Here is an 18,778-nt window from a genome sequence, read left to right on the forward strand (position 1 = left end):
GTGGTAGAGGGAATACAGGGCTGGCTGGTCAGCAATACCCATCACACACTCGCTGACACAAGGGACACACAAATACACACAGCAAAAGGGAAACACACACACCTGAGTGATTCCCTCCCTGCCCTGCCCTGTCCTGGTGTGTGTGTGTGTGTGTGTGTGTGTGTCTGTCTGTCTTATGTAACGGTGTCTGTATGGAGGTGGAGAGATAGACCGATTGCTCCTTCATTATAATACACTGGCCTAGCAACAGCTTCAGAGAAACTTGACACGTTGAAGTGCGTGTGTGTTACCAGCTGACCGTTCAGCTTCACATGAGAAGCGCTCCATTTTATCAAGGCTCATCCCTGCTTCCCTAGACTGGTACCAACTACTGACCAGCTATGACCAGCTATGACCAGCTGTGACCAACTGTGACCAACTGTGACCATAGGAGTTGGGGCTAGAAGACAAGCCAGGACCCAGGCTATGTCTCCCTATCAGTGGATGAAGAATACAGCCTACAGTGGGATAGACTGAAATTAACACATTCACTCACACCCAAACAAAACATCATATATTGTACTCTATTGCTCTCAGTCAACTGTATTGCCACTGTGACCCTACTCTAATGTTGAGGGGTTCAGATTGAATCACATAGTTATCCTTTATCTGGGGGTTTAATTGAATAACGACTGTAGTTTCTGACTACAGACAGAGAGGTGTTTCAATACACAGTGGATGGATCATGGTAGCACATAGATTTTCTATGTTGAGTGACACTTCCACTTTTCACCACTGGATGGCACTGTAAGCAACACAACAGCAGGCTCTGGCACCACGAAACAAGATATTAATAGTATATAAACCTAGCTCTGGTCTGGGGTGTAAGTGCATGTTTCTCTACTAACGGGAGTGGAGAAACGTGCACTAATGACCTGGACCAGAGCTAGTAGAAACCATAATGTCAGGCTTTAAAAGCAAGAATGGAAAGAATCAAAGCCATTTAGATAATACAAATTTTCTAAGAGAAAACTAAACACTGACGACTTCAGTTGTACTGTACGCAATAAGAACAACGTATTTATTGATTTTTATAATACAAAGAAATAAATAAACTCCCAAAATGTTCCCCCGATTAAAACGATTAGAAGAGAATCACATTCCTTGAGATGGTGGGGGTGAAAGAGAAGAATCCTCTTTCCTCCTTCCTGTTCTTCATCGCGCACCCGCCATACCAAAGGCTGAAGATGTCCCATTGCTTTTCCAAAACTCTGCTTGGAGTAAGATGGTCGTTTCAAACCTACCGGTCCTCAGAACTTCTCTTGTAAAGGAACAAGACGTTTGGTTATACTCCGTGCTATTGCTTTTAAGACACAGTTCTATTAGCAATATACTCCTGATTTCAGCCATGTCATCTGATCATGGTATCTCTGATGTTGATGACTTGTTTTTTAACAGGGGGGGTAAGAGTGTGTGTGGTTTGGGGGGGTAAGAGTGTGTGGTAGCCTGGTGTGCTAGGTATCTAGGCTCGGCCGTAACACACTACTGGTCAATGAGACTAGTTGGAGGGCAATATGGTGGAAGAGGGGAATGGACGAAACTCCAACTGCCAAACTCCCCAGTTTTCCAGACTCTTGGAAAGTTATCTTTCAGATGTTAGAAGCACATGCTTCTCAATGCCCTGGTCCAAAGCAGTACAGATAAAATCCTTTGTTGGTCAGAATGACCAGTATTCCATAGACATCTAGTTAATACAGTATGTACCTGGGTCTCCATTCCCTCTCCTTGGTTGTTCCAATAGAAATGGGTGAAGATGAAGATCTGTATGTTTGTTCCCTTGTAGGTAGAGGAATGTGATTGGACAGAAAACAGCAGGCAGGGCTGTCTGTCTGTCTCTTCCCCCTGTCTGTCTACCTGTTTATTGGGATAGTGTAGACAGAGGTAGCATCAGATGAGTCAGGGTTTGGAAAGGAGGAGTGGTGGAGAGAGAGAGGAGAGAAGGAGAGGAGGAGTGGTGGAGAGAGGAGGAGAGGAGAGGAGGAGAGGTGGAGAGAGGGAGGAGAGAAGAAGAGGAGGAGTGGTGGAGAGAGGGAGAGGAGAGGAGGAGAGGAGGAGTGGTGGAGAGAGGGAGGAGAGAAGGAGAGGAGGAGTGGTGGAGAGAGGGAGGAGAGAAGGAGAGGAGGAGTGGTGGAGAGAGGAGGAGAGGAGGAGAGGAGGAGAGGTGGAGAGAGGGAGGAGAGAAGAAGAGGAGGAGTGGTGGAGAGAGGGAGAGGAGAGGAGGAGAGGAGGAGTGGTGGAGAGAGGGAGGAGAGAAGGAGAGGAGGAGTGGTGGAGAGAGGGAGGAGAGAAGGAGAGGAGGAGAGGTGGAGAGAGGAGGAGAGGAGGAGAGGAGGAGAGGAGGAGAGGTGGAGAGAGGGAGGAGAGAAGGAGAGGAGGAGAGGTGGAGAGAGGAGGAGAGGAGGAGTTGTGGAGAGAGGGAGGAGAGAAGGAGAGGAGGAGTGGTGGAGAGAGGAGGAGAGAAGGAGAGGAGGAGAGGTGGAGAGAGGGAGAGGAGGAGTGGTGGAGAGAGGAGGAGAGGAGAGGAGGAGAGGTGGAGAGAGGGAGGAGAGAAGAAGAGGAGGAGTGGTGGAGAGAGGGAGAGGAGAGGAGGAGAGGAGGAGTGGTGGAGAGAGGGGGAGAGGAGGAGAGGAGGAGAGGTGGAGAGAGGGAGGAGAGAAGGAGAGGAGGAGTGGTGGAGAGAGGGAGGAGAGGAGAGGAGGAGTGGTGGAGAGAGGAGGAGAGAAGGAGAGGAGGAGAGGTGGAGAGAGGGAGGAGAGGAGAGGAGGAGTGGTGGAGAGAGGAGGAGAGAAGGAGAGGAGGAGAGGTGGAGAGGTGGAGAGAGGGAGGAGAGAAGGAGAGGAGGAGTGGTGGAGAGAGGGAGGAGAGGAGAGGAGGAGTGGTGGAGAGAGGAGGAGAGAAGGAGAGGAGGAGAGGTGGAGAGAGGGAGGAGAGGAGAGGAGGAGTGGTGGAGAGAGGGAGGAGAGAAGGAGAGGAGGAGAGGTGGAGAGAGGGAGAGGAGGAGTGGTGGAGAGAGGGAGGAGAGAAGGAGAGGAGAGATTCCAGTTTCCAAAGGGGCTGTTACAGTTAGTGTGTTCTATGTTCTGAGGCTTCAGCTGTACAGACACTGAGCTGAGAGGCTATTGTGGTAAACACAACTCTCTTCTCTCTCTCACCCCCAGAGTGAAGTCAGCTTAGACACTGAGGGAGGAGAGGAGAGGAGAGGAGAGGAGAGGAGAGGAGAGGAGAGGAGAGGAGAGGAGAGGAGAGGAGAGGAGAGGAGAGGAGAGAGGAGAGGAGAGGAGAGGAGAGGAAGAGTGCTTCAGTATTTTGGGGCAGTACTGAAACCACATCACAAATACACACACCTCCTCAGCCAGTGTGTGCGGACAGTATTATTTAACAAAATAACATTGTCCTTCTAGGATCTGGTCCTGAGTTTGAGAAGGGAACTTTACTGGAGACAGAGGGCAAGAAGGAGACATGGGGGTTGGAATAAGTCCTTCAGCGAGTGCCAGGGAGAAGGGGAAATGTGTTTTGAGTGGTTGGCACTGGTCCCTTTGTCCTTTACTCTAGCCAACAAACAATCACTTTCTCTCCTCTTCTTCTCCCTCTTCCTCCTCTCTCTCTCCTCTTCTTCCCTCCTGGTCAGTGTGAGGTGGCCCAGTTGCAAAGTCATTTTCTCCCTTATCCTTGTCCTCCACTTCCTCCTCTCCTCTCCCTCTCCTCTGTCTCTCTCTGTCTCAGTTCATGTCGATGGTGTTGAAAACCCACTCTGTAAACTTCTTGAGTTTGGCAGCAGAGCTCTGGGACTCCTCCTGTAGCCGCTGGTTATCCTCCCACAGCCTCTTGATCTGCAGATGGAGACGCAGCTTCTCCTCGCGCTCCTACAGGGAGGGAGAGGAGGGAAGTAGAGGGAGAAGGAGAAATAATGGGAGGGATAGAGAAGTAGAGGGATAGAGAGAGGAGAGAGAGGAGATAAGTAGAGAGAGGTAGAGAGAGTAGAGAGGTAGAGAGAGTAGAGAGGTAGAGAGAGGAGAGAGATAGAGAGAGGAGAGAGGTAAAGAGAGGAGAGAGGTGGAGAGAGGAGAGAGGTGGAGAGAGGAGAGATAGAGAGAGGAGAGAGGTAGAGAGAGGTAGAGAGGAGAGATAGAGAGAGGAGAGAGGTAGAGAGAGGAGAGATAGAGAGAGGAGAGAGGTAGAGAGAGGAGAGAGGTGGAGAGAGATGGAGAGAGGTAGAGAGAGGAGAGGTAGAGAGAGGTAGAGAGATGAGAGGTAGAGAGGGGAGAGAGGTAGAGAGAGGAGAGAGGAGAGAGGTGGAGAGAGAGGAGAGAGATAGAGAGGAGAGAGGTAGAGAGAGGAGAGAGATAGAGAGAGGAAGAGGTAGAGAGAGGTAGAGAGAGAGGAAGAGAGGAGAGATAGAGAGAGGAGAGAGAGGTAGAGAGAGAGAGGTAGAGGGAGGAGACAGAGGTAGAGAGAGGAGAGAGGTAGAGACAGGAGAGGGATAGAGAAGTAGAGAGAGGAGAGAGGTAGAGAGAGGTAGAGAGAGGAGAGAGGTAGAGACAGGAGAGGGATAGAGAAGTAGAGAGAGGAGAGAGGTAGAGAGAGGTAGAGAGAGGAGAGAGGTGGAGAGAGGAGAGAGGTGGAGAGAGGTAGAGAGAGGAGAGAAGTAGAGAGCGATAGAGAGGTAGAGAGATGAGCGAGAGAGAGAGAGAGAGAGAGAGAGAGAGAGAGAGAGAGAGATAAAGAGAGAGGGGAGGATGAGAGAGAGGTAGAGCGGTAGAGAGAGAGAGGTAGAGAGAGGAGACAGAGATAGAGAGAGGAGAGAAGTAGAGAGAGGAGAGGTAGAGAGGTAGAGAGAGGAGAGAGGTAGAGAGAGGAGAGGGGTAGAGAGGGGAGAGGTAGAGAGAGGAGAGAGGTAGAGAGAGGAGAGAGGTAAAGAGAGGAGAGAGATGGAGAGAGATGGAGAGAGTAGAGAGGAGAGAGGTAGAGAGAGAGAGGAAGAGAGGAGAGATAGAGAGAGGAGAGAGGTAGAGAGAGAGGTAGAGAGGAAAGATAGAGAGAGAGAGAGAGAGGTAAAGAGAGGAGAGAGGTAAAGAGAGGAGCGAGGTAAAGAGAGGAGAGAGGTGGAGAGAGATGGAGAGAGGAGAGAGGTAGAGAGGAGATTGATAGAGAGGAGAGAGGTAGAGACAGGAGAGGGATAGAGAAGTAGAGAGAGGAGAGAGGTAGATAGAGAGAGGTAGAGAGAGGAGAGGTAGAGAGAGGAGAGAGGTAGAGAGAGGAGAGGTATAGAGACGAGAGATGGAGAGAGGAGAGAAATAGAGAGAGGAGAGAGAGAGAGAGGAGAGAGAGAGAGAGAGGAGATGGATAGATAAGTAGAGAGAGGAGAGAGGAGAGATGGTGAGAGGAAGAGAGGAGAGAGATAGAGGAGAGAGAGAGAGGAGAGAGATAGAGAGAGGAGAGAGGTAGAGACAGGAGAGGGATAGAGAAGTAGAGAGAGGAGAGAGAGGAGAGAGGTAGAGAGGAGAGAGGTAGAGAGAGGAGAGAGGTAGAGAGAGGAGAGAGGTAAAGAGAGGAGAGAGGTGGAGAGAGGAGAGAGGTGGAGAGAGGAGAGAGGTGGAGAGAGATGGAGAGAGGAGAGAGGTAGAGAGAGGAGAGAGATATAGAGGAGAGAGAGAGAGAGAGGAGAGAGAGAGGAGAGAGATGGAGAGAGGAGAGAGGTAGAGACAGGAGAGGGGTAGATAGAGAAGTAGAGAGAGGAGAGAGGTAGAGAGAGGTAGATAGAGAGAGGTAGAGAGAGGAGAGAGGTAGAGAGAAGAGAGGGATGTAGAGAGGTAGAGAGAGGAGAGAGAGGTAGAGAGGTAGAGAGGTAGAGAGAGGAGAGAGAGAGAGATAGAGGAGAGAGAGGAGGAGGAGGAGAGAGGTAGATCGGTAGAGAGATGAGCGAGAGAGAGAGAGAGAGAGAGAGGAGAGAGGTAGAGAGAGAGAGAGGTAGAGAGATGAGAGAGGTAAAGAGAGGAGAGAGGTAAAGAGAGGAGCGAGGTAAAGAGAGATGGAGAGAGGAGAGAGGTAGAGAGAGGAGAGAGGTAGAGAGGAGATTGATAGAGAGGAGAGAGGTAGAGACAGGAGAGGGATAGAGAAGTAGAGAGAGGAGAGAGGTAGATAGAGAGAGGTAGAGAGAGGAGAGAGGTAGAGAGAGGAGAGAGGTAGAGAGAGGAGAGGTATAGAGACGAGAGATGGAGAGAGGAGAGAAATAGAGAGAGGAGAGAGATATAGAGGAGAGAGAGAGAGAGAGGAGATGGATAGATAAGTAGAGAGAGGAGAGAGGAGAGATGGTGAGAGGAAGAGAGGAGAGAGATAGAGGAGAGAGAGAGAGAGGAGAGAGATAGAGACAGGAGAGGGATAGAGAAGTAGAGAGAGGAGAAAGGTAGATAGAGAGAGGTAGAGAGAGGAGAGAGGTAGAGAGGAGAGAGGTAGAGAGAGGAGAGAGGTAGATTGGTAGAGAGATGAGCGAGAGAGAGAGAGAGAGAGAGAGAGGAGAGAGGTAGAGAGAGAGAGAGGTAGAGAGATGAGCGAGAGAGAGAGAGAGAGGAGGAGGAGAGAGAGGTAGAGCGGTAGAGAGAGGAGAGGTAGAGAGAGGAGAGAGGTAGAGAGAGGAGAGAGGTAAAGAGAGGAGAGAGGTGGAGAGAGGAGAGAGGTGGAGAGAGATGGAGAGAGGAGAGAGGAGAGAGGTAGAGAGAGGAGAGAGGTAGAGAGAGGAGAGATGGAGAGAGGAGAGAAATAGAGAGAGGAGAGAGATATAGAGGAGAGAGAGAGAGAGAGGAGAGAGAGAGGAGAGAGATGGAGAGAGGAGAGGGGTAGATAGAGAAGTAGAGAGAGGAGAGAGAGGAGAGAGGTAGAGAGAGGTAGATAGAGAGAGGTAGAGAGAGGAGAGAGGTAGAGAGAAGAGAGGGAGGTAGAGAGGTAGAGAGAGGAGAGAGAGGTAGAGAGGTAGAGAGGTAGAGAGAGGAGAGAGAGAGATAGAGGAGAGAGAGGAGGAGGAGGAGAGAGGTAGATTGGTAGAGAGATGAGCGAGAGAGAGAGAGAGAGAGAGAGAGGAGAGAGAGAGAGAGGTAGAGAGATGAGCGAGAGAGAGAGAGAGAGGAGGAGGAGAGAGAGGTAGAGCGGTAGAGAGAGGAGAGGTAGAGAGAGGAGAGAGGTAGAGAGAGGTAGAGAGAGAGGTAGAGAGAGAGAGAGGTAGAGAGAGAGGTAGAGAGAGAGGTAGAGAGAGGAGACAGAGGTAGAGAGAGGAGACAGAGGTAGAGAAAGGAGAGAGGTAGAGAGATGAGCGAGAGAGAGAGAGAGAGAGAGAGAGAGAGAGAGAGAGAGAGATAAAGAGAGAGGGGAGGAGGAGAGAGAGGTAGAGCGGTAGAGAGAGGAGAGGTAGAGAGAGGAGAGAGAGGTAGAGAGAGGAGACAGAGGTAGAGAGAGAGAGAGAGAGGAGAGACAGAGGTAGAGAGAGGAGACAGGTAGAGAGAGGAGAGAGGTAGAGAGAGAGAGAGAGAGGTAGAGAGAGAGAGAGAGGGGTAGAAAGAGAGAGAGGTAGAGAGAGGAGACAGAGGTAGAGAGAGGAGAGGTAGAGAGAGAGAGGTAGAGAGAGGAGACAGAGGTAGAGAGAGGAGGAGGGAGAGAGAGGGAGAGAGAGGAGGAGGGGGAGAGAGAGAGAGAGAGGGGTAGAGAGAGGAGGAGGGAGAGAGAGGAGGAGGGAGAGAGAGAGAGAGAGAGGTAGAGAGAGGAGGAGGAGGGAGAGGGAGAATAAAGGGAGTTAGAGAGTTTAGAGTCAGCAACAGCAACAACAGATTGTAGCTAAAACACTGTGAATGACACAAACTGCTGATTCACTAACTAAAAGGACAGAAAACTGTGTGACAAAGTTTGTTCCAACACTCATTGCTCATATCCCTGAGCCATTGTATGCAAATACATCCCTGTCCTGAGTGAAAACAGTAGGTAGCTTTGACAAACCCTCTTCCACCAAACATAGAGAGCGGAGGCAGCTAGAGCTGATGAAGCTGAAAGTATCTTTCAGAAAGGAAGAAGAAGTTTGACTGTGTGTGTGTGTGTGTGTGTGCGTATCAATGCAAGCGGCCGTACACACACACCAATCTGTTCATCCAGAGTAGTCCATTAGTTTGTGCCTTGTTGTTTTCGTGGGTAGTTTCTGAGTTAAGTGCATGTATTGATTTGTGTGGTTATTGATGGCCATTTTTCCCATCAATTTGCTGAAACGATGACAGTGAGACTGGAGACTCGGTGTGTGTGTGTGTGTGTGTGTGTGTGTGTGTGTGTGTGTGTGTTACCTTCTTCAGGTCATCCTGCAGCATCCTAACCATGGCTTCCAGCTTGGTCAACTTCCTCTCCAGACCTGCAGGACCCTCACTGGGGGTGAACACACATCCAACCACATGAGATCTCACATCCTCTAATAACACATCTGGTAACATACATCCAACCACATGAGATCTCTCATCCTCTAATAACACATCTGGTAACACACATCCAACCACATGAGATCTCACATCCTCTAATAACACATCTGGTAACACACATCCAACCACATGAGATCTCACATCCTCTAATAACACATCTGGTAACACACATCCAACCACATGAGATCTCTCATCCTCTAATAACACATCTGGTAACATACATCCAACCACATGAGATCTCTCATCCTCTAATAACACATCTGGTAACATACATCCAACCACATGAGATCTCACATCCTCTAATAACACATCTGGTAACACACATCCAACCACATGAGATCTCACATCCTCTAATAACACATCTGGTAACAGACATCCAACCACATGAGATCTCACATCCTCTAATAACACATCTGGTAACATACATCCAACCACATGAGATCTCACATCCTCTAATAACACATCTGGTAACATACATCCAACCACATGAGATCTCACATCCTCTAATAACACATCTGGTAACATACATCCAACCACATGAGATCTCACATCCTCTAATAACACATCTGGTAACATACATCCAACCACATGAGATCTCTCATCCTCTAATAACACATCTGGTAACATACATCCAACCACATGAGATCTCTCATCCTCTAATAACACATCTGGTAACATACATCCAACCACATGAGATCTCTCATCCTCTAATAACACATCTGGTAATAACTCAGGGTGTGAACCACATGAGATCTCTCATCCTCTAATAACACATCTGGTAATAACTCAGGGTGTGAACCACATGAGATCTCTCATCCTCTAATAACACATCTGGTAATAACTCAGGGTGTGAACCACATGAGATCTCTCATCCTCTAATAACACATCTGGTAATAACTCAGGGTGTGAACCACATGAGATCTCTCATCCTCTAATAACACATCTGGTAATAACTCAGGGTGTGAACACACACTGTTTCTTCAAGCCCTCAGAAACTATTTCAAATACTTGTAGTCTCCATCAACAGCTGCGTGAAAAGCGGTATTAAAATGCTTGGAAATAATTTCACAAAATACTGCTGCAAACATGAATGGAGATCTGTCTGGGTTACCTGGATGAAGGTCTGGATAGAGGGGCAGGCTGGATCTCCAGGTGAGGGCTGGAGGCTCCACTACCTCTGTGGTTAGGATCATTAAACACAAACCCTCTTTGGACTGGAGGGAGGAGAGAGAGGAGAGATATGGGGAGGGAGAGAGAGAGAGAGAGAGAGAGAGAGATATGGGGAGGGGAGAGAGAGAGAGAGAGAGAGAGAGAGAGAGAGAGAGAGAGAGAGAGAGAGAGAGAGAGAGAGAGAGAGAGAGAGCAGAGAGAGAGAGAGAGCGAAGAGAGAGAGAGAGCAAGAGAGAGAGAGAGCGAGAGAGCGAGAGAGAGAGCGAGAGGGGGGATAGAGAGAGAAGTAGGGAAGGAGGCAGAGAGAGGGAGAGTACTTCTGAGTGTAATGTTTACTGTTAATATTTATTGTTTATTTCACTTTTGTTTACTATCTACTTCACTTGCTTTGGCAATGTTAACATACGTTTCCCATGCCAATAAAGCCCTTAAATTGAATTGAATTGAGCGAGAGAGAACAGAATATGTATATATTATAAGGAGAAAAAGGTTTGTTTAGTTGGGTTAAGGTTGAGCCACAATATATATTAGACTGTAATTACTCTCATTCTCAAAGGCGTTGGCCACATCCACCATGTGGGTCCAGTCCAGGGGGCTGTCCCTGCTCTCTGAGGGGGGGAGGGGCATCAGCTCCTGGGGGAGAGGTTGTCGCTGTCGCTCAACCATCTCAGCCAATGACGTGTCAGACGCAGACAGGTCACCTGGAGACAGAGGACAGGGGGACAGGTTAGGGCCGGAGACATTACTAATTACTAGAGGAAGACAGGCATGGTGATAATGTTGTTCAAGCATGCAACTTAGTCACTTACATTGGCTCTTTTTCTGAAAAACGAAACTAGCATGCTGGTAATTTTTTTTATACTGAACACTGAAACGTTTAAGAATATTTGTACTACAACGTGTTATTCTTTTCTACCAGAAGAGGGCAGCAGACACACAGCTGCAGCCCCAAACACCACCACAGCAAAGATCATGCTCACAGAGCCCACCTTTGGAGCTGTCATTCCAAGTTGTCCACTGTTCGCGGTTGTATTTTAGAAACCAATGACGAATGTTAATATACTGTATGTCACCGAGTCAAGAACAGGTGTGTTACTCAATAGTCAGTCATCAAAAGTGTTTGTGAGCAGGGTTCACGTTAACTGGAACAGAATCCCGTACAGTCTCACCGTGGAGTTTGATCCCCAGTTTGTATGAAGGTCGTCTGAGGGGCACCCCGCGGGTGGTGGGAGAGCGTGGCAAGGTGGAGCAGCTGAACAACACGTCACTAGCCAGGGTGGGGTCTGGTTCTAGGTCCCCCAGCCTCAGGGAGGGGACACGCTGGCCCCGGTAGATACTCTCATCAGACAGGGTCCGGTGGAGAGACCGACGGGTAGGGGGCTGGCCTGAGGAGGAGGACTGGAGGGGAGCGAGAGAGGGGGAGACAGAGAGAGAGAGACAGTCAGACTGATAAGTCCTGCTATTACAAGTCAATATAATAAAAACACACTTTCAATTCTAACATTATAGAAGTCCCTGGTCTGCTGTCTGTACACTGCATGATGTGATTGTACCGACATATAAATTGTCTTGTAATAATATATACAGACAGTATATATACAGTACCGGTCAAAGGTTTTAGAACACCTATTAATTCAAGGGTTTTTCTTTATTTTTACTATTTTCTACATTTAGAATAATAGTGAAGACTTCAAAACTATGAAATAACACATGTAGAATCATGTAGTAACCAAAAAAGTGTTAAACAAATCAAAATATATTTTAGATTTGAGATTCTTCAAATAGCCATCCTTTGCCTTGATGACAGCTTTGCACACTCTTGGTATTCTCTCAAACAGCTTCACCTCGAATGCTTTTCCAACAGTCTTGAAGAAGTTCCCACATATGCTGAGCACTTGTTGGCTGCTTTTCCTTCACTCTGCGGTCCGACTCATCGCAAACCATCTCAATTTGGTTGAGGTCGGGGGATTGTGGAGGCCAGATCATCTGATGCAGCACTCCATCACTCTCCTTCTAGGTAAAATAGCCCTTACACAGCCTGGAGGTGTGTTGGGTCATTGTCCTGTTGAAAAACAAATTATAGTCCCACTAAGCCCAAACCAGATGGGATGGCGTACCGCTGCAGAATGCTGTGGTAGCCATGCTTGAATTCTAAATAAACCAGCAAAGCACCCCCACACCATAACACCACCTCCTCCATGCTTTACGGTGGGAAATACACATGCGGAGATCATCCGTTCACCCACACCGCGTCTCACAAAGACACGGCGGTTGGAACCAAAAATCTCCAATTTGGAATCCAGACCAAAGGACACATTTCCACCGGTCTAATGTCCATTGCTCGTGTTTCTTGGCCCAAGCAAGTCTCTTCTTCTTATTGGTGTCCTTTAGTAGTGGTTTATTTGCAGCAATTCAACCATGAAGGCCTGATTCACACAGTCCCCTCTGAACAGTTGATGTTGAGATGTGTCTGTTACTTGAACTCTGTGAAGCATTTATTTAGGCTGCAATTTCTGAGGCTGGTAACTCTAATGAATGTATCCTCTGCAGCAGTGGTAACTCTGGGTCTTCCATTCCTGTGGTGGTCCTCATGAGAGCCAGTTTCATCATAGCGCTTGATGGTTTTTGCGACTGCACTTGAAGAAACGTTCAAAGTTCTTGAAATGTTCTATATTGACTGATCTTCATGTCTTAAAGTAATGATGGACTGCCGTTTCTCTTTGCTTATTTGAGCTGTTCTTGCCATAATATGGACTTGGTCTTTTACCAAATAGGGCTATCTTTTATATACCACCCCTACCTTGTCACAACACAACTGATTGGCTCAAATGCATTAAGGAAATAAATTCCACAAATTAACTTTTAAGAAGGCACACCTGTTAATTGAAATGCATTCCAGGTGACTACCTCAAGAAGCTGGTTGAGAGAATGCCAAGAGTGTGCAAAGCTGTCATTAAGGCAAAGGGTGGCTACTTTGAAGAATCTCAAATATAAAATATATTATAAATATATATATTGGGTCTGTCTGGCCTCAGTCTCTTCATATCTTTCTCACACCCCCACCCACCCACCCTGCATGTACCTTGTCCTTGACCTTGTGTCGTCTGTGTTTGAGGGGGCTGTCTGGACTCAGTCTCTTCATCTCGTCCTCCGCAGTGGTCTTAGCGTGGGTGAGGTGTGGCTGTGGGGAGTGATGGGGTCTGCTCTGACCCCCAACCCCACCCTGACCCCCTCCTCCACCTCCACCCCCCTCTCCTCCACTTCCTCCTCCTCCCTCCCCTGGGGACTTCCTGGTAATAAATCAACATGGAGGGGGTTAGAAATCAGATAACAGACATGTTAAAAAGGGTAAATACATGCTGCTGCTTCAATACAGTCCTGGGAACACACACCAGTTAGGAATTTTAAACCATGCAGTGAGCCTTAAAACAAATCTAATAGAATTTAATCTGGAGCAGAGTTCCTCATCACATTTCAACTCAACTTGATGTTTATAGCATTGTAATACCCCCCTTTGGCCACAAGGTGTGGATCACGTATTTACAGAGCTCATACAAGGCTATGGTGTCACACATTCAATAGAACAACTCTCCTCCTGGTCTTACTTGCGGTTGTCTCCGAAGTCGACAGAGTTGATGGTGGATCCTGGCTTCCTCCAACCGATGAGGTACTTGGAGGTGGCTCCCTGGCGGGGGTAGAAGGTCTTGGGGCCGGGGGAGACCGACGTCTGGGAGCAGGGTGAGGTGGCAGAGGAAGAGGACTCCTCACGGGGGGAACTGTGGCCAGAATGGCCTCTGGAGCTGTGGGGTGGTGGGATAGGGGGGAGAGGGTATGGATTCAACTAGCGACCAATGAGGGCCAAAAATACTGTAATTTGCCAATTACATAATCTAGATTTTGAGCTGGCATGGACATAATCTAGACTTTGAGCAAAAACACATTTCTGCAGGGGTTGAAATCTACAGATTACGCAGTGGACATGTAGAGATTACAGAGTGTTACATAGCCACCTCCCTCCCAGTCCGAACGTCACTGTACACTGGAACGTACTATCAGCTAGCTTTCATCAACATCTATCTCTGTGGTTTTGTTAACTGTGTGAGTTCTGTTCGAGTTTCAAGGCCATTATATTGTGCTTTTGAGAACACACTGTATCCCTTTGTGACTGAAGATAAATTATATGTCACCTCTGCTGCTTGAAAGAGAGGTGTTCTTTCAGCTTAGCTAGATAGAGCGAGTGGGAGGGACCTAGCAAATATCATGGTTAAAAGATTCGATGAGAGTGAGGTTTTGAAAAAGGTTATGCGTTTGCGTGTGTGTGTTTCTGCTGTGTGCATGTGTGTATTCAAGTCTAAACCACTGCATACCTGGAGTGTGACCCAGCATCACTCAGACTGTACGAGCTGCCATCTCTAACCAGTAGGTGTGTAGGAGGACTCCTAGCCGTCCCCTCTGCTCTCTCCCCCCTCTCTCCTGGGGGTTGTGGGGACTCCGCGGCTGGGGGGGACCTCTCTAGCACTCTCCTGTCCCCCTCAGTGGGGCTATGCCAGGGGGATGCAGCTCTATCCCTCCCCTCCCTACCCCCAGGAGCCAAGAGGGAACTTGAACTCCCATGGTGGGTGTGTGAGTGGCCCCCACCCCCTCCGTAGGACGAGGTGTCAATCCCGCTGTCGGCCGAGGCCCCCTGGAGGTACCCCCCTCCCAGGCCGTTGGGTTCAGAGTCAGGGGCCTCCCCTGGTGCTCCGGGGCCCCCCAGGTCGGACCACTTGTCGGTGTCGCTGTGGCCCCCGCTGGAGGCCGTGCTGGAGAGGGTGTTACTGCTGGAGTAGGGACCCTCAGGCTGCGGGGGTGGGGGGCGGGGGGGGGGGAGAGTAGAAAGAGTAGAGAGATTCGTTAGACAGGAATCTGGACAAGAGAAACTGTCTTCAGATCAGTGATATCCTTAATCTGCAGTTATCTGAAAGACCTGGACAAGAGAAACTGCCTTCAGGTCAGTGCAGATGAAGTAGAGATGTGGAGAGAAAGTCACTTTGGACTATAGACATGCATCCCAAATGGTTAAATGGGTGGCTTAAGAAGTATGTATGGGCCTCCACCCTGGTCGAGGTGAGGACAGGGGAGTGTGGCGCAGAGTGAAGCCTGACCTGGGAGCTCTTCTTGGGGGAGTGGTGGATGACCTGCTCCTGCCTCTGGATGCGTGGAGCTCCAGAGTACCCAGGACCAGACTTAGACACAGGAGCATCTAAAAACACACACAAGAGTTTGAGGTTAGCAACAGTGCAAGGAAACACACACACACACACACACACACACACACACACAGTTCACACAACATTTTGTACCACAGACTTTCGTACACGGTCCAGATATATTGATAATCTAGTTAACATTATTCCACAGGCATACGTACAGTGCGTGTGACGATCGTCCTATGATCTCAAAGACATGCCTTATATAAATAACCAGACATTTGATGATGGGTTAATAATGGTATGGTCCACATTGAATCTTCTACTTGATGATTGGTTAATAATGGTATGGTCCATATTCAACCTGATACTTGATGATTGGTTAATAATGGTATGGTCCACATTGAATCTACTACTTGATGATTGGTTAATAATGGTATGGTCCACATTGAATCTACTACTTGATGATTGGTTAATAATGATATGGTCCACATTGAACCTTCTACTTGATGATTGGTTAATAATGGTATGGTCCACATTGGATCTTCTACTTGATGATTGGTTAATAATGGTATGGTCCACACTGAACCTTCTACTTGATGATTGGTTAATAATGGTATGGTCCACATTGAACCTTCTACTTGATGATTGGTTAATAATGATATGGTCCACATTGAACCTGATACTTGATAATTGGTTAATAATGGTATGGTCCATATTGAACCTGATACTTGATGATTGGTTAATAATGGTAAGGTCCATATTGAACCTGATACTTGATAATTGGTTAATAATGGTATGGTCCATATTGAACATGCTACTTGATAATTGGTTAATAATGGTATGGTCTATATTGAACCTGATACTTGATAATTGGTTAATAATGGTATGGTCCATATTGAACCTTACACTTAATAATGGTATGGTCCATATTGAACCTGATACTTGATAATTGGTTAATAATGGTATGGTCCATATTGAGGGTTCCCAGGTAGGGTATTTAAGCCTTGACATTTCTGTCTAAGCCTGGCAGGGGACAGGTGATGTTGAGGACTAGTCATTTCTGTCTAGGCCTGGCAGGGGACAGGTGTTGTGGAGGACTAGTCATTTCTGTCTAGGCCTGGCAGGGGACAGGTGTTAATGAGGACTAGTCATTTCTGTCTAGGCCTGGCAGGGGACAGGTGTTGTGGAGGACTAGTCATTTCTGTCTAGGCCTGGCAGGGGACAGGTGTTAATGAGGACTAGTCATTTCTGTCTAGGCCTGGCAGGGGACAGGAGAGGTTGAGGACTAGTCAATTCTGTCTAGGCCTGGCAGGGGACAGGTATTAATGAGGAATAGTCATTTCTGTCTAGGCCTGGCAGGGGACAGGTTTTATTGAGGACTAGTCAATTCTGTCTAGGCCTGGCAGGGGACAGGTATTAATGAGGAATAGTCATTTCTGTCTAGGCCTGGCAGGGGACAGGTGTTATTGAGGACTAGTCATTTCTGTCTAGGCCTGGCAGGGGACAGGTGCTGTTGAGGACTAGTCAATTCTGTCTAGGCCTGGCAGGGGACAGGTGTTGTGGAGGACTAGTCATTTCTGTCTAGGCCTGGCAGGGGACATGTGATGTTGAGGACTAGTCATTTCTGTCTAGGCCTGGCAGGGGACAGGTATTAATGAGGAATAGTCATTTCTGTCTAGGCCTGGCAGGGGACAGGTGTTATTGAGGACTAGTCATTTCTGTCTAGGCCTGGCAGGGGACAGGTGTTAATGAGGCCAGGTTTGTTTGGTTTATTTGAGCTCAACCTTTTATTTGATTTATCCCCAGTTTATGTTCCTGTTGCAAATTCCAGTTAGTTACTTTCTTTTGTAAATCATTGTAAAGTTCTCGCTGACTTAATATCTTCACGTTTGCTAATGAAAGCCTCATTCTGGGCAAGAAAAGTAAAGAACTGCTGTTGCCGCCTCACAATAAAATCCTACTGCATGGTCAACCTCAAAAGTGTGTGTGCCTGTGTGCGTGCGTACAGTGCATTCGGAAAGTATTCAGACTCCTTGACTTTTTCCACATTTTGTTACATTTTTTAAATTTTTTACATTTTAGTCATTTTATAGCAGACGCTCTTATCCAGAGCGACTTACAGTTAGTGAGTGCATACATTTTTATTTTTAATTTTTTTCATACTGCCCCCCCGTGGGAATCGAAACCACAACCCTGGCGTTGCAAACGCCATGCTCTATCAACTGAGCTACATCCCTGCCGGCCATTCCCTCCGCTGGGCCAATTGTGCGCCGCCCCATGGGCCTCCCGGTCGCGGCCGGCTACGACAGAGCCTGGATTCGAACCAGGATCTCTAGTGGCACAGCTAGCACTGCGATGCAGCGCCTTAGACCACTGGGCCACTCGGGAGGTTACAGCCTTATCCTAAAATAGATTAAATTGGTTTTTTTCCCCTCCTCATCAATCTACACACAATACCCCATAATGACAAAGCAAAAACAGGTTTGTGGAAAGTTTTGCAAATTTATAAAAAATAAAACACGGAAATATCACATTTACATAATTACTCAGACCCTTTACTCAGTACTTGGTTGAAGCACCTTTGGCAGCGATTACAGCATCTAGTCTTCTTGGGTATGAAACTACAAGCTTGGCACACCTGTATTTGGGGAGTTTCTCCCATTCTTCTCTGTAGCTCCTCTTAAGCTCTGTCAGGTTGGATGGGGAGCGTCGCTGCACAGCTATTTTCAGGTCTCTCCAGAGATGTTAGATCGGGTTCAAATCCGGGCTCTGGCTGGGCCACTCATGGACATTCAGAGACTTGTCCTGAAGCCACTCCTACGTTGTGTTAGCTGTGTGCTTAGGGTCGTTGTCCTGCTGGAAGGTGAACCGTCGCCTCCAGTCTGAGGTCCTGAGTGCTCTAGAGCAGGTTTTCATCAAGGATCTCTCTGTACTTTGCTCCGTTCATCTTTCCCTCGATCCTGACTACAGTCGTGGTCAAACGTTTTGAGAATGACAAGTATTGGTCTTCACAAAGTTTGCTGCTTCAGTGTTAGATATTTTTGTCAGATGTTACTATGGTAATACTGAAGTATAATTACAAGCATTCCATAAGTGTCAAAGGCTTTTATTGACAATTACATTAAGTTTATGCAAAGAGTCAAAATTTGCAGTGTTGACCCTTCTTTTTCAAGACCTCTGCAATCCGCCCTGGCATGATGTCAATTAACTTCTGGTCCACATCCTGACTGATGGCATTCTTGTATAATCAATGCTTGGAGTTTGTCAGAATTTGTTGGTTTTTGTTTGTCCACCCGCCTCTTGAGGATTGACCACAAGTTTTCAATGGGATTAAGGCCTGGGGAGTTTCCTGGCCATGGACCCAAAATCTTGATGTTTTGTTCCCCGAGCCACTTAGGTACCACTTTTGCCTTATGGCAAGGTGCTCCATCATGCTGCAAAAGGCATTGTTCGTCACCAAACTGTTCTTGGATGGTTGGGAGAAGTTGCTCTCGGAGGATGTGTTGGTACCATTCTTTATTCTTGGCTGTGTTCTTAGGCAAAATTGTGAGTGAGCCCACTCCCTTGGCTGAGAAGCAACCCCACACATGAATAGTCTCAGGATGCTTTACTGTTGGATTAACACAGGACTGATGGTAGCGCTCACCTTGTCTTCTCCGGACAAGCTTTTTTCCGGATGCCCCAAACAATCGGAAAGGGGATTCATCAGAGAAAATGACTTTACCCCAGTCCTCAGCAGTCCAATCCCTGTACCTTTTGCAGAATATCTGTCTGTCCCTGATGTTTTTCCTGGATAGAAGTTGCTTCCTCGCTGCCCTTCTTGACACCAGGCCATCCTCCAAAAGTATTCGCCTCACTGTGCGTGCAGATGCACTCACACCTGCCTGCTGCCATTCCTGAGCAAGCTCTGCGCTGGCGGTGCCCCGATCCCGC

General features: G+C 47.8%; 1 protein-coding gene across 1 annotated transcript in view; it reads right to left on the reverse strand.

Moving 5' to 3' along the window:
- Positions 1-3,293: 3,293 nt before the first annotated feature.
- Positions 3,294-18,778, reverse strand: part of LOC121552519 (signal-induced proliferation-associated 1-like protein 1) — a 238,837-nt gene continuing 223,352 nt past the window's right edge. Inside the window, exons 18-27 of the mRNA XM_045211170.1 lie at positions 14,798-14,895; positions 14,021-14,493; positions 13,259-13,453; positions 12,907-12,943; positions 12,736-12,864; positions 10,823-11,051; positions 10,196-10,354; positions 9,595-9,697; positions 8,355-8,433; positions 3,294-3,902 (exon numbers count right to left, since the gene is read on the reverse strand). Of these exons, the coding sequence (XP_045067105.1) occupies positions 3,759-3,902; positions 8,355-8,433; positions 9,595-9,697; positions 10,196-10,354; positions 10,823-11,051; positions 12,736-12,864; positions 12,907-12,943; positions 13,259-13,453; positions 14,021-14,493; positions 14,798-14,895 (1,646 nt within the window). The 3' untranslated portion in view covers positions 3,294-3,758. The remainder of the gene's footprint in view (positions 3,903-8,354; positions 8,434-9,594; positions 9,698-10,195; positions 10,355-10,822; positions 11,052-12,735; positions 12,865-12,906; positions 12,944-13,258; positions 13,454-14,020; positions 14,494-14,797; positions 14,896-18,778) is intronic.

This window comes from Coregonus clupeaformis, chromosome 36, assembly GCF_020615455.1.
Source record: "Coregonus clupeaformis isolate EN_2021a chromosome 36, ASM2061545v1, whole genome shotgun sequence".
NCBI classification, from domain to species: Eukaryota; Metazoa; Chordata; class Actinopteri; order Salmoniformes; family Salmonidae; genus Coregonus; species Coregonus clupeaformis.